The 27,242-nt window shown below is 38.7% G+C and overlaps 1 protein-coding gene across 1 annotated transcript in view; it reads right to left on the bottom strand.

The window, feature by feature from the left end:
* Positions 1-27,242, bottom strand: part of LOC126203851 (small G protein signaling modulator 1-like) — a 353,457-nt gene that overhangs the window by 245,180 nt on the left and 81,035 nt on the right. The window contains exon 9 of the mRNA XM_049938226.1: positions 19,426-19,550. Within this exon, the coding sequence (XP_049794183.1) occupies positions 19,426-19,550 (125 nt within the window). The remainder of the gene's footprint in view (positions 1-19,425; positions 19,551-27,242) is intronic.

Genomic DNA, 27,242 nt, shown 5'->3' with positions numbered 1-27,242 from the left:
CTGAACAGCCTCCATGACAACATAACATTTACCATGAAAGTAGAAAAGGACAAGAAACTACCATTTCTAGATGTGCTGGTCACAAGGGATGGCAAATACCTGGGACACATCGTGTATTGAAAACCGACACACACGGACCGATACTTGCACAAACTATCAAACCACCACCTGAGCCAGAAAAGAGGCACGATCAATACCCTCATAACGAGAGCAGGACAAATATGTGAGCCGCAGCACCTCGGACGAGAAATGCAACACTAGGAAAATGTTCTGAGGAGCAATGGGTACTCCACAAATTATATTAGAAGTGTAACAGAGCCAAACACTCGGCTAAGTAAGGAATCACAAAAAGAATTGTCAGGTACGGCCTTTCTGCCATACATTCCCAGAGTGACAGACAGAATCGGCCGTATATTGCACAAACATGGCATAAAGACAATTTTCAAACCAACAAGGAAGATCAAAGAGTGTCTTAGATCGGGGAAGGAGAAAAGGGACCCCACTTGCAATGTTGGGAATATACCGTATACCATGCACATGTGGAAAAGTTTATGTCGGAATGACTGGACGGTCAATTAACGCCAGGATCAAAGAGCATAAGTGACATTGCAGGTTGGGGCAGGTGGAGAAATCGGCCGTGGCAGAGTACGCACTGAGTGAGACCGACCATGTAATAAAATTCGCCGACAAGGAAGTTCTGGCTGTAGAGAAGCACTATCACACACACTTGTTCAGAGAAGCTGTAGAAATACAAAAACACGTGAACAGTTTCAATAAGAAAGAGGAAAGCGTTAAAGTAAACGAATCCTGGCTTCCTGTTCAGCAGCGAAAGACCGTCGCAGGTAGCAAGAGGAGAACCGCACCAGAAATGACCGCGGAGAAGCCCTGATGTTGGCGCGCCAGGTACATATAGTCTGCGGGTGTGAGCTCAGCACCAGTTCACCACCGGCAATGGAGGGTGAAGCTTTGACAATGCCAGCCACTCTTGCTGGCAAAACGTCAGTAAAATCATTAGATGAACGTCAGCCAAAGAACCCAAGACAGAAGCCAATAGGCAGTTTGTCTTTTGTGAATGTTTTCTAGCTTTGTAGCATTAGTTCGTAATTCATTAGGTACTCTAAATTTACATTCTCATATGATTAATTTCCAATAGCAGAATAAAAATGTAGTATCTGCAGTCAGATTAATAACATCAAAAGAATACTACAGAAATTTGTTTGACATTTCATTAGCAAAATAATCTATCATAATCCTTTTGCAGTTGGCCATTTTGACAGGTAAGTGCTAAAAATGTGATACATTTTTATACTGTCAGGCTATGTTCTATTTAAATTGTGATGTATCATGCTATATTCCATATTTTTAAATATGAAAAACTACCACTTACCTACAAAAGTTTGTCGTTTATTATAGTATACTCAGATTGTCATATTCTTTCACTTTAACTTGTTTCTGAGTGATCAAATAAAAAGTTGTTTGTAGAAAGTAATAAACATTTGGTTTTGTTTCCTTATAATTAACACTACATTTCATTTAAAGAAGCCACATTAATGACCACTGGAGAGAAGAAAGTTCAAAGTTTTGATTCAGCTGCACTGTTTGTTTGTAGCAACACGGTGACTATACCACAAGAGAAATCATTTGTGGGTTGGAATTTGTGGGAGGTCAATCCACTGTTCAAGTGCAATGTGTATTCCATCATTGATTCAGCAAGACACTGTCTCTGCACAAGCAGATTTAGACTGGCATTAAAAAATCTTCGAAATTGGTTGTATTTGCAATGGGGACAAGCACAGGCAGCCACACATCTCTGACAAAAACGTCATGCATATCCGAGATGTATTCACATGGAGCCCTCAGAAGTCCACAAGATGGGCATGCCAGGAACTTCAGCTACTCTTCAGTATCTGAGAAAATGATTTGTTGAAGCAGTCAATTCAATAAACAGAGACCTGTTGGTTCATGTATGGAATGAAATGGACTACCCTTTCAATGTTTCTCGAGTAATGCATGATGCTCTTGTTGAGTGTATGGAATAGCGTCTGTGCAAACATGAAACTTTGAACCTTCCTCTATACAGTGACAGGCACAGTGTGTTTCTATCTTTCAAAGCTTGTCTGTAATAAACAACCTGTTCTTTATTTTTGAATCACCGAGTATTACCTAGAGAGACAACAATTATAATAATTGGACAGTATATTACAGTCTGTCTGATGTATGCAGTTCTGTATCACCTAACATTTGCATTTAAGAAATGTGATGCCTTGTTACACCTTGTACAAATAATTCTTGAGCTGCTTCTTATTCACTTGTAAACAAACACAGTCTTTACTCTTTCTTGTCTGGATGTTTTCCCAGACCTGGAGAACCACTTGGATCGACTTGGATCAGCACATGCATTTTTTCTTTTAACCATTCAGCTAACAAGCTTCAATTTCCAATAGAGTAAACAAATATCAGGAATCATTTTTTTCTTCCTTTATTGTGCTCTTCGTACAATATGTATGAGTTCAACACCATTCTTGACATAATGCTGAATGCTACTTTCTTACAGTAATGCAGAGTTCTCTCTCATCCAAACAGGAATACATTATCATTTCATGTGTGTGTGTGTTGCGCCCATGTACTGGTTGCATTTGTGTATTATTTCTGATTTCTTTCCTATTTTGTTTTTATGTTGGACTTTAATATCACCTGCACAAACTTGTAATGTTTCGAGAATTTCCGCATAAATTCTAGAACCACTCGGCCTTCGACCATCCTCAACACACAATATTTTATATATAATTGTGAGAGAGCCTATCTACAGCTGGTTGCCTGTCTGTGTGTGCAGGTCCAAAGTGTGTAGTAAGAAGACTGTCAGATACGGCGGCCGAACAGCACCAACAAATGTTTGCTGGTCGTGCCATGGCAGTTTAATGAAAGAATACGGCAGACGCAAGGAACTTCTGTGTTTTTCCACACTGTTTTATAACTTTGACTATTGTAGTGAAAAAAAAAAGGAAGAGCAGTTGAAATATTGTTAAATGGATGCTTGTCTTGGACTTGGAGAGGATAAGACGTGTATTCAGATTCAGGATGAGAATGGACTTGGTTTTTAAGCCAACTTTCTCTTATGTGTAAGTGAACTTTGTTTCTAACTTTTGGAAACGCGAGGAACCTTACTTGACAGTGTTTGTTTATGTGGAGAATGAGATTTGTAAAAGTTTTGATGTTTGAATATACATTGTTATGTGAAGCAAAAGAAACTGTGTACGTCTGCTTATATATATAGTTATAATAGAGGGAAACATTCCACGTAGGAAAAATATATCTAAAAACAAAGATGATGTGACTTACCAAACGAAAGTGCTGGCAGGTCGATAGACACACAAACAAACACAAACATACACACAAAATTCAAGCTTTCGCAACAAACTGTTGCCTCCTCAGGAAAGAGGGAAGGAGAGGGAAAGACGAAAGGATGAGGCAACAGTTTGTTGCGAAAGCTTGAATTTTGTGTGTATGTTTGTGTTTGTTTGTGTGTCTGTCGACCTGCCAGCACTTTCATTTGGTGAGTCACATCATCTTTGTTTTTTTTATATATATGTATAAAGAGTCTTGAGAAATTCCAGTTCCTAGCAAATATACTTCGGAGAAGAAGAGAAAAGAGGAGGTTGCAGAAGCAAGCTAACCAGCAAGGAAAGTCGACTGACAATCTCAAGTAAGCTGCCGAGAATTCTTCCGGGTTGTACGGCCGTGGTCCATGGAACTCTTCTATCCCTGACATTTCCTTCAAAGATGTCCAATGTAGTTTTGGACGAAACGTGAGGGATAGAAGAGTTCCATGGCCCACGGCCATACAACCCGGAAGAATTCTCAGCAGCTGAAATATCCGGTCATGAAAGCCTTCATTGTATAATCTCCTGTAAGTTGTATCATTAAAGAAGTGAGAGTTTACACACATACTTCACCACTTTTAAGTCATCCAAAGCATTAAAACCTGGCAACCTGTGTGAAGGGACAGAAGAGAACAGGAATTTTGAGACAAAAATGAGATAAGAAGATGATATGTGTTGCCACAGCAACCAAGTATAACAAGACGAGAGAACCATTACAAGAAACTGGATTAAGCCTAAAAATCAAGTGGAGAAAATTAATAAATGCAACAAAAGGGAAGAAGTAAGAAAGTCATAATGTTAAAAGAAAAGAGAGAAGATCTCTACGTATTAGACTAAGAAGAGATGAGCCGAGAACAATTCAACTAAGAAGATCCGGTGTGGGGAGTATAGACAGCTCTCATTCGCATCGTGAGGACACAGACGCAGAAAACAACATCTGACACCGCCGGCACCAGTTGCTGTTCATTGGTGCTGACCTGCTTCCACATCCGCTCATTGACGTCGATGCGGAAATCTACATCTGACACCACCGGCACCAGTTGTTGCTCACTGGTGCTGATTCCACATCTGCTCACCGACACAGCCTAAACTCTATGCCAGGTGAGCATAAAACAGTACTTTATTGTTGGAGTGTAAAGTTGAATAAACTGTGGAGTGAACTGTATTAGTGTATTTATTATACTTATAGTAAAGTTTTTAAATGCTTACTAGACATAAAGCTCATAAGAATATGGATAACGTGAAACAAGTAGAAAAACTCAAGAAACTGCTTTGGCTATGAGAATCAGTAGAGAAATGCCAGATTGGACTGAGTTAGCACATTTAATCAAAGCACAAAGTGCAGCTTCAGATGCTCATATGGCTTCTTTAAGAAACGAATTAAATGCTCAGAATGAGGCTTTTAAAGCTCAGAGTCTGCAGTCAAAAGCACAGAATGAGACTTTAAGGAAAGAATTAGGCTTAATAAGTTCTCATTTAAATGATACACTAGAAGCTCAGAGTTTACAATTAAATGAAACTTTAAATTCTAGATTAAATGCTCAGAATGAAACTCTAAGGAAAGATATAGGTTTGGTACATTCTAGTTTAAATGCTCAAAGTGAAGTTCCAAATGACCAGTGTGAATCCTTGAATAGTCAAGCAACAAATGTAGGTTTACTAAAGAAATAGGATTGGTACCTTCCAGTTTAAATGCTCAAAGTGAAGTTCCAAATAACCAGAGTGAAACCTTGAATAGTCAAACATCAAATATCGGTTTACTAAATACTGAATCTGACACACTAAATAGTAAAGTTGAAAATTTGAAATTAGATTTAAACAAAGAATTAACGAGTTCTTTGAACATTCATGTACACCGACTGTTCCCTGACCTTAGTAACAAACAGAATGATACTTTCCAAGATTTAGCAAAAAGGTTAGGATTTGATATTGAAGATGAATATAATAATGTGGAATCTGAACTTAGTGGAAAGTTAGGATGATTTGAAAATGTATGCAACGTTAAGTTTGATGCTGTAAAACAGAGACTGCATACCTTAATAGGGAGCTTCGATAAGAATAGCGAATTAATACCAATAATCCAATGACAAATTACAGGTATTAATACATGAATAGAAAATGCAGAAAGAAGTTTCCAAGAAAGGATAGCTAACTCTGATACAGTAAATATAAGTAGTTTGGAGGAACAATTTGAAGGGATTATAGATCAAAAAGTCACTGAGAGAATAACATCCAGGAATATGTCGCCTATTGTTTCTTCCAAACTTTCAGATACCCGAAAGGTTGTAGATGACTTGTGGAAAGAATTTAAACTTATCCAGGATAAAGTAAATAAGAGGGTGACTTCTCCTAACGTGGTACTGACTAGTGAAGTGATGACTGATCTACAATGAGAGGCCAATTCAGGATTATCCAGGCAATTCCCTAAGTTTAAGTCGGGAGGGGATGTACAACCAACACATTTTTTGAAAAAATTTAACCAGGCCTTGCTAAAGAACTAGGAAGATTCAAGAAAGATTGAATTTGTCATGGGGTACCTTTTAGGGGAAGCCTCAGAATAGGGTACTGTAAATATAGAGAACATTTCTTCATGGGGAGATTTCCATAAGAAATTTAAGGAGAAATATTGGTCTGCTAGTGAGCAGGAGAAACTAATATCAGATTTGTGGGACCCGGAATACTACAATAATACTTGGGGTGCCATGAGGGAATATTTTGACTGGCATCTAACACGGGTGAAGTATTTACGAGTAGATAAGACGACTGAGGAAGAGTGGTTAGTTTGAACTTTAATTAGACAATTACCCATCTATGCAAGAAAAGACATCTTGTGTGGGAGGGGGGGGAGGGGGTGGCTGGAAAATGGTTGAATAAAGACGATAGTGAAACTTTACATCAACGGGAAAATTCAAATTACAAAAGGAGCAGCGGAAATAATTTCAAAAAGCATGAAGTCAACATCACGAAAGTACACCAGTATAATAAGCAGAACTGCAATGACCATTATCAAAAGAAGCATCCACCTTCGAATCTAGGTCCAGTAACTTCACAGGAATTTGTACCAAGTAATACTAGAACCCAGAATGGTAGTGTAATATCCCAATTTGGTAACCAACCAGTAGTTATTCATAATGACGAAAACATGATGCGATTTGGATCCAGGGCCGGGGCCCAGGTCGTAGAGATACACTGGGAGGCCTGGTTCATGACAAATATGTTAATTTCATGCACAAAATACCTACAAAAGAATGGTTACTGCTAGAAGAGCAAAACTTAGTTATCAGTAATCCTGGGACCGTGGAGACTTCTGAAGTTAACATATTTATAGACTCAGGGAGTGAAGTATCACTCATATGTAGCGCATTCTTTATAACTCACTACAGACTAAACAACACTACCACTGGTACCAGTAACTGGAGTTTACATAGTTGGTATAACAGGAGTGAAAAGTAAAGCTGGGAAACATGAAACTCAAGTGAACTGTAATGTTGGAAATATTTTATTTCGTCTAACACTGTTAATAGTAGAGAATATAAACTGAGATGTATTGTTTGGTTTAGACTGGCTATTAGAATTTAAAGTCATCTTAAATTTTGAGGAAAATCTTCTATGTTTTGAAAAAGGGGACAGTAGATACTGGATACCATTTGTGACAGACAACTGTATTGATAAACAAACAACTGAATATCAATGTCTGTGATTAACAGCTACAGCACAATTGTCACCAGAGATTAATAGTGTAGATCATGTATCACATGACATACAAGATGAAGTAAACAAGTCTATAATATTAACCAGTGAAAAAAAAACAAGATTTATGTAAAATTCTAATGGAATATGAATTAGTATTATCCGATCATCCGGGTAATATCAGCGACTATGTAAGTTTAAAATCAAAGATGACTCTCCATCCTTCTTTAAGCCGTATCCAATACCAGTAAGTTTGAAAGAGGCAGTTATGGAGGAAATAAATAAAATGATTGATAGCAATATAATTGAATGTAGCTCCAGCATCATGAATAACCCTTTCGTCGTGGTGAAAAAAAGCTACAGGTGGGGTATGATTAGTGTTAGACGCACAGACACTGAATAAGCAGAAAGAGACAGACCCATTAACATCGATGAATTGTTATCCGAATTTGAGAAAGCAAGGGTTTTTAGCACGATGGACCTGACTGCGGGATATTGGCAAATTAGGTTACATCCAGAATCAAAATGTATATAGCATTCTAATTTGATGGTAAATCATATTATTACAATGTATTGCCATTCGGACTTAATATTTCTGTATCCGTATTTATACCTGCACTGGATAAAGCATTGGGGAGAGATTTATTGAATGATTTAATAATATATGTAGACAATATCCTAATAATATCAGCTACTTAGGCAGAACATTGTCTCACCTTATGCAGAACTCTGAAAAAATTTAAAGAGAAAGGTATTATGGTGAAACTGTCTAAATCATACTTTGCGCACCAAGAGCTTAAGTTTTTAGGTCATATAGTAGGGGTGCAGGGAATTAAACCAGACCCTGAGTGCATTAAAGCTATTAAAGTGTGTCCACACCCAAGAAATGTAAGACAGTTGAAGGGATTTATAGGAATGGCCGGATACTGCCGAGGGCATATACAAGGCCACAAACTAAATGACCCGAAAATTTTACATTTATTAAGGAAGGGAGTACTGTGGATTTGGGATCAAGAAGCAAATGATGCATTTGAAAAGGTCAAAAGTGCACTTGTTCAATCACCCATATTACATCATCCGGTTATGGGTGAACTGTTCAAAATTTCATTGGACGCATCTGATTATGGTATTGCTGCAGAACTTTACCAAGGAGAGTGGGGTCTAAATAGTGTAGAACACTGAACCATAGCTTTTGCTAGCCTTAGTCTAAATAAGCATCAATTGAATTACATGGCTACTTAAAAAGAACTTTTAGTGATTGTATGGAGTATCCAAAAATTTCAAACACTAGTATGTGGGTCAGAAATCCATATTGATATGGATCATCAAGCTCTATCCTTTCTAACGAGCAGTCGATTGTTACACAGTAGATTAATGCGATGGATGCTTTTCCAGCAGGAAAATGATATTAGGATACAATATGTAAAACGCTCCAAGAATATAGTACCAGGTGCTTTGTCTAGGTTACCCATAGAAATGGAAGAATTAAAATTTATGGAAGGACCAGGCATTACTTTTGCAATTAATTTTGTCAGAAGATATCCGATCATCAGGTTACGAGACATGGCTCAAAGAATAACACAAAATATCCATCGTGATCCCTATTTTACAGAAATGTTTTCTGTGTGTATCTGAAATTCTTTACTTCCTAATCAAGTGGAAAAATGGAAAATTATGGGTCATAATTTATTTTGGAGAGACAGCGTAAAATTGCAACATTGGTGTTTATGCATTCTGAAGGTAATGGAAGACACAGTAGGGTGGTATGTTCATACAGGAATAATACTCATGTGAAATACAAAATGTATCCAATTATCCGTAAGTTGTTACATGATCTCACAGCAGCCGATTTTTTTGGACCAATTCCAAAAGGAAAGGGAGAAATGTCATACATTTTGGTAATCATAGAGTGTTGGTCAAAGTACGTTAAACTATATCCAATCAAAAGGGCAAATACGCAAACAGTTATATACTGTTTGCAACAATACTTTCAGAAGGTAGGTAAACTGAAAAGGTTTCTCTCCGATAAAGGTCCACAGTTTGTGAGAAATGAATTTAAAGAATTTCTAGCGTGGAAGGTATTTGTCAAGTGTTAATATCCAGCTATAACCCAACCTCGAATCCATGTGAACGAGTAATGAAGGAAATTGGAAAACTATGCCATACCTACTGCCATGAAAAACATACTTTATGGGCAATGAAAATTAAAGTCTATGAACTTATTCTAAATGAATTACCACATTTGTCGACAGGGTTGACATCTTTAGAAGTAATAGGCAAACATTTGGTAGGTGAACCTCTAATTAGATGTTTCAATTGGCCTGAACAACCTACTGTTGATTACCAACTGAGTCACGAAATAGTTTCTAAGAATTTAGTTGAAAAAGCACAACAAAGAGTGACTAAACATAATGAAAAAGCTATTGAACCTCAATGTAAGGTCAATGACCTAGTTCTTGTAAAACAACATCTTCAAAGCTCTGCCCTGAAGAAAGACACACATCAGTTTTTCCAAAAATATGAAGTAAATACCAAGTGAGCATGGTAATCCATCTCAAGACATTATTTTTAGTGGATCCTACAACTGGATCAGAAAAGGGAAAGTATAATGCAAAGGACGTTAAGTTCTGAGTTAACAGGTGGACTGACGACCATCGGGTCTCGAGTTGTAATAATTTTCCTGCAGCAAATTCCCTCAAATTCTTAAATTATTCTATCATCCCCTACTTAGAGGTACTGGAAAAAACCATATCAGTTAGAATTTGTGATTGCATATTCAAAGATAGCTCCTGGAAAGAGATTTCCTTCTTCCAGTCAGTTAGACTACTAACAACCTCTAACTCCCTATACAATCTCTTGTGAAACTAAAGAAGCATCTGCATAAGTGCTTCTGGTACTACTCTTGTGTACTCTTCAAGAGCACACTTGAGGTAGGAATTTGCACAGTGCATTTGCACCTACCTGTCCCCAATCCGGACTTGTCCCGACTTTGCTCGGCTGCAGCATGAGGCGGAAATTTGCACACATGTTGTCTCCGAATTCCATCATTTGGCACAGCCTTGGGAAAAGGTATATTAGGTGCGCCTGGTCGGCTCTTATCTCCCTCGGTTTTGACCAGCGCGGTCTCCACATATGATTAGGTCATATTTTTGCTTGGACCGTGGTTTCGACCAGCGCAGTCTCCACATACAATTAGGTCATATTTTTGTATGGAATGATCTTAGTATGTAATCTCTTCACCAGTATCTTTGCAAACCTAAATGTAGAGGTCTGGGTGAAACCAACGTCATCAATTTTGTATATTGTGATGATATGAGGTGACATTACAATGACCTCAACAATGGTTTTCGTGAGGCTGCCTGGTGACCCCTTTCTTTGTCAAGTGATTTCTGAAGGCATGGGAATACTATTCTCATGGTGAATGTAATACAGTCAACCTAGCTTTTGCCCTTTTGCTCTACGCGAAGTTTCTGTCCTCGCTGGGCTGACCTTAGGACACCTGTGTTATTCTTTGACAGATGTACCACCATAATCGGGCCAGCGTTTCAGTTTATATTTCTGGATGCATATATTTCTTAGTGAACTGAAGGAAATATTAAGTTAGCACAACATATAATGTTGGATGACTAATTAAACAACTGTGATAACATAGTATATAGATTTTCTACTTTGTATAGGAAATACCTTTTATGATATGTGATGTAGATGGGAGGGTTTGTATCAGTTTTGAAAGGGGTGGGTACTGGGGATAAAAGCATGGTTTATGAAAACACATAAATCATGACTAACACAAGACACACACCACACCTTTCAGACGACTCTTACAAACAAGTGTGCCTGATTCTTCACCATTTGCCATTTACATAGGGTTGCTAAAATTTCCTTGGGGGACCTCAAGGGTGAATGTGGGAACGTCCATTCTGTAGGAGATGATTTAATACCAAACTTCCTCCAGCTTCTCACTCAAGTACCTGCAAGATAGGGATCCTGGGGAAAGGGGGGTGGGAAGGGATTCCGGTCTTTGGGGCTATCTTCTTTCTCTTCTTTGATCTTAGCAACCATATCTAATTATTTCCTTTCTTACTTCTCATTTGAGGACCTATCTATTTTCCCCTGTTTCCATATCATCTACTTCTATCACAGAAATCCTTCCCAGTTTCCGTGGTTTCTAGTAATCTACATCTTGTCTTCGATAAGAAGGCTGAAGAATCAGACTACACAAACACAAATTTTCATACACACAAAGAGAGATGGATACACAAACAATGAGGTAACAGATTAGAAAGATGTGAGAACCGCCAAGTGTTGTAGGGGGAAAGATATGTGTACATCGGGAAATATGCACACTTTTTTTTTTATGACGGTTCTTCATTGCCTATTTATATAAAAAAAACTATAACACACACACGCGAACTTTGACAATTATATATATATATATATATATATATATATATATATATATATATATATATATATATATATAGACACACACAAAGATGATGTGACTTACCAAATGAAAGTGCTGGCAGTTCGACAGACACACAAACAAACACAAACACACAAAATTCAAGCTTTCGCAACAAACTGTTGCCTCTTCAGGAAAGAGGGAAGGAGAGGGAAAGACAAAAGGATGTGGGTTTTAAGGGAGAGGGTAAGGAGTCATTCCAATCCCGGGAGCGGAAAGACTTACCTTAGGGGGAAAAAAGGACGGGTATACACTCGCGCGCGCGCACACACACACACACACATATCCATCCACACATTTACAGACACAAGCAGACATATTTAAAGACTCCTACGTGGAATGTTTCCCTCTCCCTCTCTCTCTCTCTCTCTCTCTTTATATATATATATATATATATATATATGGCGATTTCACATCAAGCGAGTATAAATAAGAAATAAAGCATGAGTAATGAAAGAGAATGCAAGCACGATTGAAGTACTAAAGTACTCATGATGTTTATTTAAGGAAAGTCAGTGTAGCGAATACTCTGATAAATTGAGGAGTTGGAGGCTTGTGGGACTTGAATAGGGTGGTTGTTGTTGTTTTCAGTCCTGAGACTGGTTTGATGCAGCTCTCCATGCTACTCTATCGAGTGCAAGCTTCTTCATCTACCAGGACCTACTGCAACCTACATCCTTCTGAATCTGCTTAGTGTATTCATATCTTGGTCTCCCTCTACGATTTTTACCCTCCACGCTGCCCTCCAATGCTAAATTTGTGATCCCTTGATGCCTCAGAACATGTCCTACCAACCGGTCCCTTCTTCTAGTCAAGTTGTGCCACAAACTCCTCTTCTCCCCAATTCTATTCAATACCTCCTCATTAGTTATGTGATCTACCCATCTAATCTTCAGCATTCTTCTGTAGCACCACATTTCGAAAGCTTCTATTCTCCTCCTGTCCGAACTATTTATCATCCATGTTTCACTTCCATACATGGCTACACTCCATACAAATACTTTCAGAAACGACTTCCTGACACTTAAATCTATACTCAATGTTAACAAATTTTTCTTCTTCAGAAACGATTTCCTTGCCATTGCCAGTCTACATTTTATATCCTCTCTACTTCGACCATCATCAGTTATTTTGCTCCCCAAATAGCAAAACTCCTTTACTACTTTAAGTGCCTCATTTCCTAATCTAATTCCCTCAGCATCACCCGATTTAATTTGACTACATTCCATTATCCTCGTTTTGCTTTTGTTGATGTTCATCTTATATCCTCCTTTCAAGACAGTGTCCATTCCATTCAACAGCTCTTCCAAGTCCTTTGCCGTCTCTGACAGAATTACAATGTCATCGGCGAACCTCAAAGTTTTTACTTCTTCTCGATGAATTTTAATACCTACTCCGAATTTTCTTTTGTTTCCTTTACTGCTTGCTCAATATACAGATTGAATAACATCGGGGAGAGGCTACAACCCTGTCTCACTCCTTTCCCAACCACTGCTTCCCTTTCATGCCCCTCGACTCTTATAACTGCCATCTGGTTCCTGTACAAATTGTAAACAGCCTTTCGCTCCCTCCCCTGCCCCTTGAATAGGGTATGTAAACATATTACCTACTGAATAGTCTATAGACATGGAATCTATTAAGTGTATAGAAGTTGAAAAATAGAGGAGGACTCCAGGGATTAGATGAAGTATTAAGAAGTAAATGTGAAGTATAGAATAGAAAATATTTAATTATAGTATACATAGGAATGTATACCTGTGTTAATGAACCATGAGGCCTATTCAGAAAGAATAAGGGGGGCGTACCTGGCATTTACTGAATACAAAGGGCATGAATACCTGTAGTCTAATGAATAGGGATGTTGTATAAAGGGGTGTACCTACCAGAATAGAGAGAAAAAGTGCACTCATATGGTCAACCCAGAGGCAAGGTATAGGTACTGATCCTAGGGGAAAAGGACAGTATCATGACAGTAGTCACACATTTTCTAAGTATTATTCTGGTAAGTTTGAATTCTATACACAACGAGCATCATTACGTGCTATGTAAGGTTACAAGTGTCAGAAGAAACACTTTCATTTTACCCAGCTTTCCTCCAAACTACATAAAATATTAGAAGTAATACATACATAGGAAAGGTAATATTGAAGATGAAAACAGAAAAAAGATCACTTAAGTGTCACAAACACCTGTTCTTTACAATTGAAAATAAAAATAAAGTCTCACATTTCCTAAATACTAGTAAGGCTCACTGTATCACTAATGAATACTCAGGTATTGATATCAAAGAATCACTCAATGTATTCTGTTAAAATGTGAACTGTTATTAGGTGTGATATTAATGTACATGACGATTATGTATAAAATATCGCGTGTTCTATCTGAGGGGGATATCTAGTGTTTTGAGAATTCCATGTAAATTCTAGAACCACTCAACCTTCGACCATCTCAAACACACGATATTTTAAATATAAGTGTGAGAGAGCCTATTTACTGCACATTGCCTACCTGTGTGTGCAGGTCCGAAGTGTGTAGTAAGAAGACTGTAGACACGGCGGTCAAATGGCACCGACAAGTGTTTGCTGGTCGCACCATGGAAGTTTAATGAAAGAACACGGCAAACTCAAGGAACTTCTGGGTTATTCCATACTGTTTTATAACTTTGACTATTGTAGTGAAAAAAAGGAAGAACAGTTGAAATATTGTTAAATGGATGCTTGTCTTAGACTTGTAGAGGATAAGACATGTATTCAGATTCAGGATTAGAATGGACTTGGTTTTTAAGCCAACTTTCTCTTATGTGTAAGTGGACTTTGTTTCTAACCTTTGGATACACGGGGAGACTTACTTGACAGTGTTTGTTTATGTGGAGAATGAGATTTGTAAAAGTTTTGATGTCTGAATATACGAGGGTCACTACAAGAGAAATGCATACTATTTTTTTTTAATCCAGCTTTTATTCTACATGTTTGAAAGTTTTACAGTGTGTAGATACATCCTTTAGGAACAATATTTTCATTTCTCCACAGAACTTCCATCCCCTCGCAACTGCCTTATGCCATTTTGGAACCAGCGCCTGTATACCAGCATGGTAAAATTCTGGACCAACCTGTTGGAGCCACTGTTTGGCAGTGTGCACAAGGGAGTCATCATCTTCAAACCTTGTTCCACGAAGAGAGTCTTTCAGTTTCCCAAAGAGATGATAGTCACATGGAGCCAGATCAGGATTGTAAGGCGGGTGTTTCAGGGTTGTCCATCCGAGTTTTGTGATCACTTACATGGTTTTTTGGCTGACATGTGGCCGTGCATTGTCGTGTAACAGCAAAACATCCTGCATTTGCCAATGTGCTCGAACACGACTCAATCGAGCTTGAAGTTTCTTCAGTGTCGTTACATATGCATCAAAATTTATGGTGGTTCCACTTGGCATGCTGTCCACAAACAAGAGTCCTTCAGAATCGAAAAACATCGTAGTCATAACTTTTCCAGCGTGACAATTTGTTCACTGTGATGCGTCTGTCAGCAGTCACCAATTTGTTAACTCTCTGCGCATTATGTGGAGTGTGTGCAGTACGAGGCCTGTCGCTGCGAGGACAATCCTCAATATTGCCGTGCCTGCTTTCATCACGTAACCTGCTTGCCCACCGACTAACTATACTGCGATCGACAGCAGCATCTCCATACACCTTTTTCAACCTCTTGTGGATGTTTCCCACTGTCTCGTTTTCACAGCACAGGAATTCTACGACAGCACGTTGCTTCTGATGAACGTCAAGTGTAGCAGCCGTCTTGAAGACGTGCTGTGATGGTGCCACTCACGGGAACAAGTTGAACTAAGTTTGAAAACAAGCGGGAAGGATGTATCTACACACTGTAAAACTTTCACACATGCAGAATGAAAACTGTATTTTTACAAAAATAGTGTGCATTTCATTTGGAGTGACCCTAGTACATCAGTAAGTGAAGCAAAAGAAACTGCGTACGTCTGCTTATTTTTTGTTATAAGTAGAAAGAGTCTTCAGAAATTCCAGTTCCTAGCAAATATACTTCAGAGAAGAAGAGAAAAGGAGGTTGCAGAAGCAAGCTAACCAGCAAGGAAAGTCAGCTGACAATCTAAAGTAAGTTGTATTGTTAAAGAAGTGGGAGTTTACACACATCTTTCACCACTAAGTCGTCCAAAGTGTTAGAAACTTTATTAGACAATAAGAAGTGTTCACTGAAGTTTTTTCTCTTTATATTTACACACTAGTACTGTACCTGAAATGATGTACATCTTTCCCCTAACTCTCAAGTTCTCTTTAAATTGGTCTTAAAAAAAATCTGTTTTTCCTTACAGTGTCAGTAAAGTGGATACCTAATTTGAATAGGCTTTTTACGACTGGTACACTTATAACGTTGCCTATTATGAAAATGTGATAACCATTATTCAAATAACTACCCACGTGCAGGAATTTCTGATCAACACAGTATCTTACGTCCTCTTGTGATTTCATTTTTATCTTCTTGGGTTTTAGCACCTTTGTAAGGATAATATGCAAGGCAACAGCATGTTACTGAGTCACAAAGCATCCAGAATTTAAGTACCCAGTGGTGGTGGTGGTTTCTTTTTTTGCAAGTGTGACATTTAGTACAAACTGGACTTCCATCAATGATAAGCTGTTCATATGTAATGATGTCTGAATATATCATCAGCTCATCAGCATAATCAACCAATTGCTGGTATGCGGGGCGAGACAAAAAGAAAAGATTTTTTATTATAAAAAATTTATTTATGAACCTTTTCACAAAATTCCTTCACACACCTTCAAAGTACTCTCCACTGAATGATGCATTTGACAAGTTCCCCTCCCCCCCCCCCCCTCCCCCTCAACAATCACCATTTGAAAAGCTGTTTTTAATGCCTCCACATCATCATAACACTTCTCTTTTAGCACTTTTTTCATTCACTGGAATAGGAAAAAGTCACATGGGGCTAGGTCTGGCTGATATGGAGGTTGGGGACTGACAAATTTAGCAGCAACACATCTCATGTGCAAATCCTCACACAAAATCTGCTGGCATGACCTCCAACTCAGGTGTCTCTGTTGAAATTTGGCCAATTGTCAAATGATGATCTTCATTGACTTTCTGGCTGATTTTGTCAACATTTTGCTCACTTTGTGACTTTGCAGCACATCCAGAATGAGGTTGGTCTTCAGCACTCATCTCACCACATAAAAAGTGCCCAAACCAGTCAGAAACTTGTGTGTGGCTCATAGCATCCTCCTGTAAAGCCTCTCCAAGCATTTAGTGGGTCTCTGTTGCTGATTTTTAAGCAGGGAACAAAATTGCACACACTCTCTTTGTTATTTAAAGTTGCCATAATGACTTTGCAAGATCAAACCGAAAACAGACACAGAAATACAACACTACACTCACACGTTTATCTACACACTGATGCCATCTGCACAGTTGTTTCATGGAGGTCTCTATTAACTCTCTCTAGTGGGAGAAATCTGTAATACACTTACGAATGGCAGTGCCCTCTCAGACTTGTTTTTTTGGGTCCTCCCTGGTATGATACATGGATTGTAATCAGGATGACCTGGTCCTGGGCACTTCTTGCTATCAACAAGATAACAGAGTTTGGTCTGATGCCTAAATGACTGAGCAGAATACATTTTGCAAAACCGCAGAAAGCCCAAGATAGTTTATTGCTTCAGTAAGAAAGTACTGTAGGTCTTTAGTTAATTCCATTATCAGCAAGTATGCTATAAAACCTCTTGCCTCAGTTGTTGTGACATTCCTCCATTTTTTTATATGGGCTGGACAAAGTAGCTGCATATTAGATATAAATCACTTAGATGAGCGATTTGGTTTGGTGACAATCAGCTGAAGTAACATTGCAGTGAAAAATAAACTGAAATATTCAATTGCAGAAGGTCCCAATGGTAGCATATGCCAGCTCATGAAATGGAAGTTGTACTGACTGTAGTGTTTTAGATATTTTCAATAACTCGAATTTCACCATAAGTAAGACCTCTTATTTGGGCCAGGCATTGGACTCATTTTAAAAAAAAAACACATGGAACAAACAATATTAAATAACAATACCGTACAAAACAATAATGTAGGATAAAATAAAAAATATATAAATAAGTATTACGAAGTACGATGTCAACAAACAGACAATGCAGTAGCAGAGTTAACAGTCGTCAATATTTCACTTCAACGACACTCAAAATTCAATAACTATCAATGTACACATAAACTGAAACACTGAGCATCAATATTGAGCATGTTAGTACCATCTAGTGGTGAATTTTATATGCTAAGCAAAACTAAACAGAGTACCAACAATTCAGCACTCTGACGCTACTGCCATCAGTAGAGGGTGACAACACGTTGTTACCTCAACATTCAAAGTTTTAAAAATTGTATGGTGATAACTTTCAGTTGTTTGAGATATTTTTTTATGTACTTCTTGTCAAATTTAGTTCTTGGAGCAAGACATGTTTTTGGGACCCACTGAGCCAGTTATATCAAGAATGGCAATTTCAGAATCTTGTCCCCTCTTTGTCAAATTTTTGTGGACACTCACAGTTGGCTGTGGCTGTGCAGAAAGCACTAGCTGTCCTAAATTTTCCAGTGCCCCTTGAATGAAAACTGGTGAGTGCTACATTCCTTACAATCCTCACTGTTTTTGATTGAGGATTATTGTGGAAGCTATGGGAGTACAACAGCCATGCCATTTCTGGATTAAATTGATATATTCCTCCAACAGTAACAGCTCCAAAGCCAATACTGCAATAAATCAAACCTAAAGCTATCGAGCACACTCCAATAAAAGGTTTCCTGGTGTGCACCTGAGTTGTATTAAATGCTGCAGTGTTCCTCAACAGACCATCTTACCTTCCAGACAGTTACTTTCATGCTTGTATTACCTGAAGTAACAAATAAGCAAAACTGTGCTGAAGAAGAATTTCAAACCACCACATGCAATCATTCAAGCTTACAAATTTGCTTTTAGAAATTGCTTGAAACAATACAGACAGTGTACTGTAACACTCCCATTTTAACTCTACATCCATCAGTCACAATACCATGCATAGTAGTTGTTTTTGTAATAGCTGCATTTTGTTGAACCATGCAACAATAGTTTACATGAGACTGGATGCAGCTCTAATGCCTTTCTTGGAAGTATAACAACAGAGCAAAACATCATTCTCAGAAGTCTGATGTGATAGCAACACACACAAATTCAACTGCTAATCAGAAGAATAATGTACAGTCTTTTGCTATAATTAAACAAGCAGTATTCACAGTGGTCTTCACTTAACCAGCAAGTTTTCAAATAATCAGTGATCCTAAATTACCAACAACTTAAATTCTATTTTCACTTTTTTTACTGCTTTAACTTTTAAAGTACTGTGATCCAAAACTGTCTGAATCCTGCACTTTACTTTCACCTGTGTGAAGGAAAAGATTTTTTATAATGTATTTAATAGTGAATTGCACCCACTAATGCATCTTGTTACAATTGTGTCACATGAAGCACTGGTTCTGAAAAGAAGTGTTACATGCATTGTGCATGGCAAACCTGTCTGACAAACTGCCTTATGTACTATGTATGCACGCAGATCCAAGTTTTTGCTTTAATTCAAAACTAAGAATCTAAGTTACATTCACAATGTGAGCTAGCAATGGAGCAGAAACATATAAGAGACACAGCAGCATGATGCATACTGGTGTAAAAGCACAAACATATGCATGTAAATTTTACTAATACCATAACTGTGGACCTTTCCTGATTTGTACCGTGTACATTAGATTCTTTGTTATTTGTAAACTAAAATTTGTTAGTGGATCAGTATTCACCAATAAATGATGATGATGATGATGATGACATACCTTTTATCAGAAATGTCTGATTCAGAATACCCATTCATCAACTGGTTAGGGGTCCATTTTATGGTAAGAGAACTTGCAGTTTGATGTAATGACAAATATCCAGGCAGAGGTTCAGTCCGGTCTTTCTGGAAATCAAAATAATCAATAAGGTCATCATGACCTCTAAGGAGCTTCAAAGCACATTCATTTTTAAACCTACTTCATGCAACCACTTTCACAATGACTGACAACTAGGCAACAAATGTGTAGCTCATAAATATGCTTATTGTAACTAATATTAAGAAAACACTATGACCTAAAACAACTATTTCAAAGAGTCGACATTAGTACAGCAAAGAGTCAAATACATGGGTACACATGTATTCAATAACCTGCCAGAGTATACTGAATGTAGATAATGTGGCGGAGTTTAAGACTGAATTAAAGAACTTTCTGTTGGGTAACTCCTCCGCTTTCACTGACGAATATCTTCACAAAAATTCTCAATGTTTAAGGTTATTTTAGAATTACAACTGGTACTCCATTGCTATTGTCTTTCGTAATGATAAGTTGTTTCATTGTACAGGTCTTAAATTAAGTAATATGTGCATCTTTGATTTGTTTCCACATCCTACAGAAACCTTGATGCAAGATCCATGGAATACAACTAACGTCATGGCAGTAAGCAAACACACTGAAATAATCATATTTCTAAATATCACATTTGGAACAAATACTTTAGAGTGCTAGTAAAAATTTTACACTACACAACACACACACACACACACACACACACACACACACACACACACACACATTCTAGCAGACACATTTCCAAAGTTCTACCCGTTTGCCTTCATCTCACGCTTTACATTAATTTCTCTCATATTCTTCCACCAGTCTCAAACACATTAACTATCTTGCTTGTTCCTTACCACTCCCTTTCACTAACATTTCTATCTTAGAGCCTATTATCACGTTTAGCATTTTTGTTCTTACCTAAGCTCCAACTTGTTCCCATACTTCTACAATTGTGTCAATGTGCTGCTGTGGGAGAGGAAGAATTGCAGAAAAGTGGCTGATGGCTAGGAGGCGGAGGAGATGGCAGGTGCAGAGGATAAGGATGTGTGAGGGAGAGGCAGCACACACATGGGACAGGAATGTGACAAGAGCACCAGCACTGTTGAGTTCATGCAGTGCAGAATAACAATGACGTGGAGGAGTGGATTGGGAGGGGGAAACAGGATGGAGAAATGGGACTCCAGGGAAGAGGGTGTGGGTGCAGGATGAGTGAAGTTCGGGTCCTGGGACAGAGGCAAAGGTGAATGACAGTTAGGCATGGAAGACAGCAATGCTGTCTGTTACCATTATCTAAACACTTAACATGACCACAGCTGTGCCATTCAGCATTAATGCTCTTTATATATTAGACACTAAAGCGTAGTACTGAATTTGTTTTGCAAGATTGTGGTATTCCACAATTATTAAATTCATACAGCAGGACAAAAATTTACTCCATAGTTAACAGCTAGTTTCATATGCAATTTAGTATCACACTTGTTACTATGACAAGAATGTTGCTTACATTATTGTTCATGTTCGATCAAAGTTATATGAGTATTTATTGATTAGCCACAGCATAAATAATGTGTTATAAGTACTTCCAGTCAATATCTTAAGACTGTATATTGACTTTTACCATGCACCTAAACTGACCTGCACACTGCTTCCTATATACACATGGATCTATGCTTAATAACAGTACTAAAATGATGCGGTCTCACATCTCTCTCTCTCTGTCTAGCCACAATTAAAAGATTTGTCATGTAATCTCTGTTCAGTAAGATTTAACTGTCTTTCTAGCTCCCTCAGTAATTTAACTTCTTGCGGTATACAATTGTGTCAACAGTAACCTTTACAATATCCAAATTGCCATATGCCATTAATGACTACCACTCATGTATCACTTCATGATCCTCTTTTACTACTTTTAACTTTTGATGCTTCACTTAAAAATTCAAAAAAACTTCCATGTGCAGATAAACAAGACCTCTATTCACAATACTTCTCATATTTTCAACTTAACTAATATTAGCTCAATTAGAATAACTTATTCCACTCCTGGGGCATTGTCCAACAATCACTACAGGCCAGTTGTAAACCAACTGATGCCTCCCAAATGTCTCCCAAGCATGTACAGTTCAATTACTGGTGCAAAACTGCTCTACCTGGAATCTACTAGAAGGCTACTGATATATTAGTCACCAGAAGTAGGTTTCGATTTTTAACAAGGGTATCGATAATGGTGCCCTTGCAAACTGATCAACAAGACTTTGAAACTTATCCGAGCTTTTCATCTGTTGGCTAATTCTTTCTGCTTTTAATCTCCAGACTTATCTGCTAAACTGGTATTTGCACTGCTTGTAGAGTTCTTTATATAACACTGAGTTGGCCAGACAGTGCATGCTACACCTTTGCCATTTTTTATTTCAGCTCCTGTTTCAACATCCAATGGCATGAAAATTTAAGAATATGTTCCGTTTATTTTTGACCCCTGTGGTAGTCGTAACTAATTACCAAGATTCCTGACTTAAACTATGTCTTAGTACAACAATGTTGTTTGCAGACAATATACTCTTGTACTGAAAATTTTCTTGGTTTCAATTTGATACTACATTTTAGTACTAGCGTCTGACTTAAATGACCTGAGAGGCATCCATTTATAGTGTCTGCTGAGATGATGTGGTCATAATTTATTATAATATCAACTATTGCACTTCTGTGTTTGTTAACATTCTAGTGAGAGCTAGTCCAAGTAGATCTTTAGCCCATAAGATATTATATAATCTGTAAAAAGTTTGATTTCCTGACAGGCTTGTACAGTGTTGATATTCAGATCTCAGAGTAAGGTGAGTTATTAAACTTGACAATAATTTACTCATAATTCGAGAAAGTGATTTAGGGAGGTATCAGAATTTCCTGTACAGCAAACAAAGAAACAGAGCATTGCAATTTTGAGTCCCTGTCAACACACAGAACACTTTTTTGTGGGGTTATAAGATCACTTCTCCCTCAAGTAAATGGCAACAAAACTACTTTCATAAAACTGCTAGACCTATATGGTCACTTGTTGACCTATTGCACCACCAGCAAAGGAAGGTGAATCTTCGACAATGCCAGTTACTTGTGCTGGCAAAACATCAGAAAAAAATCATTAAACATAGGCCAAAGATGCCGAGACAAAAGTCAGGCATTATGTCATCAGCTATATTATGAAATTTTGCCAGGTTATAGTCTTTTCATTCATTATTTCACAATAGCGGAGATGCTAAGTAGCAGATAGGCACAACAAAAAGACTGTCAGAAAGTGAGCTTTTGGCCAAAAAGATCTGTGTTGGAAACACACACACACACACACACACACACACACACACCTCTTACACACATGACCACAGTCTGCAGCTGCTAAGGCCAGATTCACGAGTGTGGCCTCAGGAGCCAGAGACTGTGGTCACTTGTGTGTGAGTTGCATGTGCATGTTTTCTGTTTCTGATGCAGGTCTTGTTGGCCAAAATCTCACTTTCTGGCAGTCTTTTTGTTGTGCCTATCTGGGACTCAGCTCTCCACTATATGGTGAGTAGCAACTATCCTTTCCATAATATTATTACATTGTTACATTTTCCATTGTTTGAATATCATCTACTGATTTTTGGTGTTTTGTAATAGCAACAAATGTGGAACAAATCCTGCAATAAATGCTTCAATCACATTTTTTGTCAGCCACAGAATTATTTGACAAGGATGAACAGAGAGGTCAGAAAGTGTGACCAAGATTGTTCTCTGCCTGGTTATTGCTATGGTAGCTGTCCTGTAAACAACTGTCAACCACTTTGTCGCAAGAGGGTTTTTGTGAAGGAATGAGACATATAAATCCATAGCTGAGGCCAAGAGATGGAAACCCAAATCATTTAATTTTTTTGACACATAAGAAGAACTACACAATACTGAGTGCATTAGTAGCCAGCTTCCCTATTCCTTATAATGTCTTTATTGGGTCAGGGCACCATTGTTTACATCATAAGTGTATTTAACATTTCTTTTAATGAGGATAAACAATTTGAACAGTTAATGACATCAGCAGTATTTTAGATATGCACTAAAATCTTGACTTCATTAAAAAGTTCACAGCTCAGTGCTTTTGGAAAGTTTAAAGATAAAGTAGAACAGCCAGTAGACTCAACACAGAATAATTTGGTTGGTAGATGTGCAATAGGCAGGGTATGCATAGAGAGAGAGCAGTAGTGGTGGGGGCTGTGGACAGGCATTGTAGGGGAAATGCCAAGTTGTGGAGGGAAAGTGTCATTCTACACATTTTTTGTAAATTTTGAATGGAGCCCCTCCACACCCATACCTGCATGGTGACCATCCAAAAAGATCTAAGTGTCACGTTTGCTTTGCTCAATATCTAAAAAAAAAAAATCTACTGCAAATGCAACAAAAGCAGTGATTTATTTTCGCCTCGATTTTTAACCATTTGTAACTTTCAGAGAAGCACCACGGGTGGAAAATTTTGAGTAAAATCTACATTTCTCTAACTGCAGTGCTAAAATTTGCTTCATTTGCCAAGACACAGCACACACACACACACACACACACACACACACACACACATACACACACACATACACGCGTGCACGCAGAAGTTCATGTGGCTCGGGCAGGTGTAGAAAATAAAAATGCTGAAGTAGTCAGGATGAGGGATGAAGTGGGATCAACGGAATAAATATAACTGCTGGAGGAAAGAATCTGGGAGCATCAGGCCTTCACAGATAGGCATTATCCTCCAGACATAGTCTGCAAACAGATCTCCCATGCCCTTTCCCCTCACACCCCCAATCCTCCTCCCATCACCCCCAAGAATCAACCACAAAGGAGTGTCCCCTTATCGCCCAGTACCAGCCCGGACTGGAACAACTGAACAACACCCTTCACCAGGACTCTGATTACCTATCATCACACCCTGAAATGAGGGACATTATACCTGAGATACATCTCACCCCTCCTACCTTCCTAAAGTGATGTTCTGTAGCCCACCCGACCTCCACAACATCCTAGTCCATCCCTATGCTGCTCCCAATCTCTACCCTTGGCCACAAGGATTATATCCCTGTGGCAGACCCCGGAGCAAAACCTGCCCAATTCACCCACCCACTTCCTGTCACATGTTTATCCTACGCCACCAGGAGCCGGATCACATGTGAAAGCAGCCATGTCATTTACCAGCCCTGCTGCAATCACTGCACAGCTTTTTATATTGGTATGACTACCAACCAGATGTCCACCAGGATGAATGGCCACCACCAAACTGCGTCCAAGAGCAAATAGACCACCCTGTGGCACAACATGCAGCTGAGCATAAAACATTTGATTTCAATGGTTGCTTCACTGCCCGAACCGCCTGGATCCTTCCCTCCGCTACCCGCTTTTCTGAACTGCGCATATGGGAGTTATCCTTACAACATGTTCTCCACTCCCATAATTATCCCGAGCTCAACCTACGGTAACATACTTTCCCCACACCCTCCACCCAAAAGTTTCCATCCCCTCTGGCCTATCATCTCTTCCTCATTCTCATCATCTACATCTACATCTACATCTACATGACTACTCTGCAATTCACATTTAAGTGCTTGGCAGAGGGTTCATCGAACCACAATCATACTATCTCTCTACTATTCCACTCCCGAACAGCGCGCGGGAAAAGCGAACACCTAAACCTTTCTGTTCGAGCTCTGATTTCTCTTTCTTATTTTGATGATCATTCCTACCTATGTAGGTTGGGCTCAACAAAATATTTTCACATTCGTAAGAGAAAGCTGGTGACTGAAATTTCGTAAATAGATCTTGCCGCAACGAAAAACATCTTTCCTTTAATGACTTCCATCCCAACTCGCGTATCATACCTGTCACATTCTCTCCCCTATTACGTGATAATACAAAACAAGCTGCCCTTTTTTGCACCCTTTCGATGTCCTCCGTCAATCCCACCTGGTAAGGATCCCACACCGCGCAGCAATATTCTAACAGAGGATGAACGAGTGTAGTGTAAGCTGTCTCTTTAGTGGACTTGTTGCATCTTCTAAGTGTCCTGCCAATGAAACGCAACCTTTGGCTCGCCTTCCCCACAATATTATCTATGTGGTCTTTCCAACTGAAGTTGTTCGTGATTTTAACACCCAGGTACTTAGTTGAATTGACAGCCTTGAGAATTGTACTATTTATCGAGTAATCGAATTCCAACTGATTTCTTTTGGAACTCATGTGGATCACCTCACACTTTTCGTTATTTCACGTCAACTGCCACCTGCAACACCATACAGCAATCTTTTCTAAATCGCTTTGCAACTGATACTGGTCTTCGGATGACCTTACTAGACGGGAAATTACAGCATCATCAGCGAACAACCTAAGAGAACTGCTCAGATTGTCACCCAGGTCATTTATATAGATCAGGAACAGCAGAGGTCCCAGGACGCTTCCCTGGGGAACACCTGATATCACTTCAGTTTTACTCGATGATTTGCCGTCTATTACTATGAACTGCGACCTTCCTGACAGGGAATCACAAATCCAGTCGCACAACTGAGACAATACCCCATAGGCCCACAGCTTGATTAGAAGTCGCTTGTGAGGAACGGTGTCAAAAGCTTTCTGGAAATCCAGAAATATGGAATCAACCTGAGATCCCCTGTCGATAGCGGCCATTACTTTGTGCGAATAAAGAGCTAGCTGTGTTGCACAAGAACGATGTTTTCTGAAACCATGCTGATTACGTATCAATAGATCGTTCCCTTCGAGGTGATTCATAATGTTTGAATACAGTATATACTCCAAAACCCTACTGCAAACCGACGTCAATGATATAGGTCTGTAGTTCGATGGATTACTCCTACTACCCTTCTTAAACACTGGTGCGACCTGCGCAATTTTCCAATCTGTAGGTACAGATCTATCAGTGAGCGAGCGGTTGTATATGATTGCTAAGTAGGGAGCTATTGTATCAGCGTAATCTGAAAGGAACCTAATCGGTATACAATCTGGACCTGAAGACTTGCCCGTATCAAGCGATTTGAGTTGCTTCGCAACCCCTAAGGTATCTACATCTAAGAAACTCATGCTAGCAGCTGTTCGTGCTTCAAATTCTGGAATATTCCATTCGTCTTCCCTGGTGAAGGAATTTCGGAAAACAGCGTTCAATAACTCCGCTTTAGCAGCACAGTCGTTGGTAACAGTACCATCGGCACTGTGCAGCGAAGGTATTGACTGCGTCTTGCCGCTTGTGTACTTTACAGACGACCAGAATTTCTTCGGATTTTCGACCAAATTTCGAGACAATGTTTCGTTGTGGAACATATTAAAGGCATTTTGCATTAAGTCCGTGCCAAATTTCGCGCGTCTGTAAATTTTAGCTTATCTTCAGGATTTCTCGTTCTTCTGAACTTCGCATGCTTTTTCCGTTGCCTCTGCAAAAGTGTTCGGACCTGTTTTGTGTACCATGGGGGATCAGTTCCATCTCTTACCAATTTATGAGGTATGGATCTCTCAATTGCTGTTGCTACTATATCTTTGAATTTGAGCCACATCTCATCTACATTTGCATAGTTAGCTCAGAAGGAATGGAGATTGTTTCTTAGGAAGGCTTCTAGTGACACTTTATCTGCTTATCTAAATAAAATTATTTTGCGTTTGTTTCTGGTGGATTTGGAAGAAATGGTATTTAGCCTAGCTACAACGACCTTGTGATCACTAATCCCTGTATCAGTCATGATGCTCTCTAT

Source organism: Schistocerca nitens, chromosome 9 (assembly GCF_023898315.1).
Source record: "Schistocerca nitens isolate TAMUIC-IGC-003100 chromosome 9, iqSchNite1.1, whole genome shotgun sequence".
NCBI classification, from domain to species: Eukaryota; Metazoa; Arthropoda; class Insecta; order Orthoptera; family Acrididae; genus Schistocerca; species Schistocerca nitens.
The sequence above is the reverse complement of the archived record's forward strand: the minus strand, read 5'-3'. Positions and strand labels throughout refer to the sequence as shown.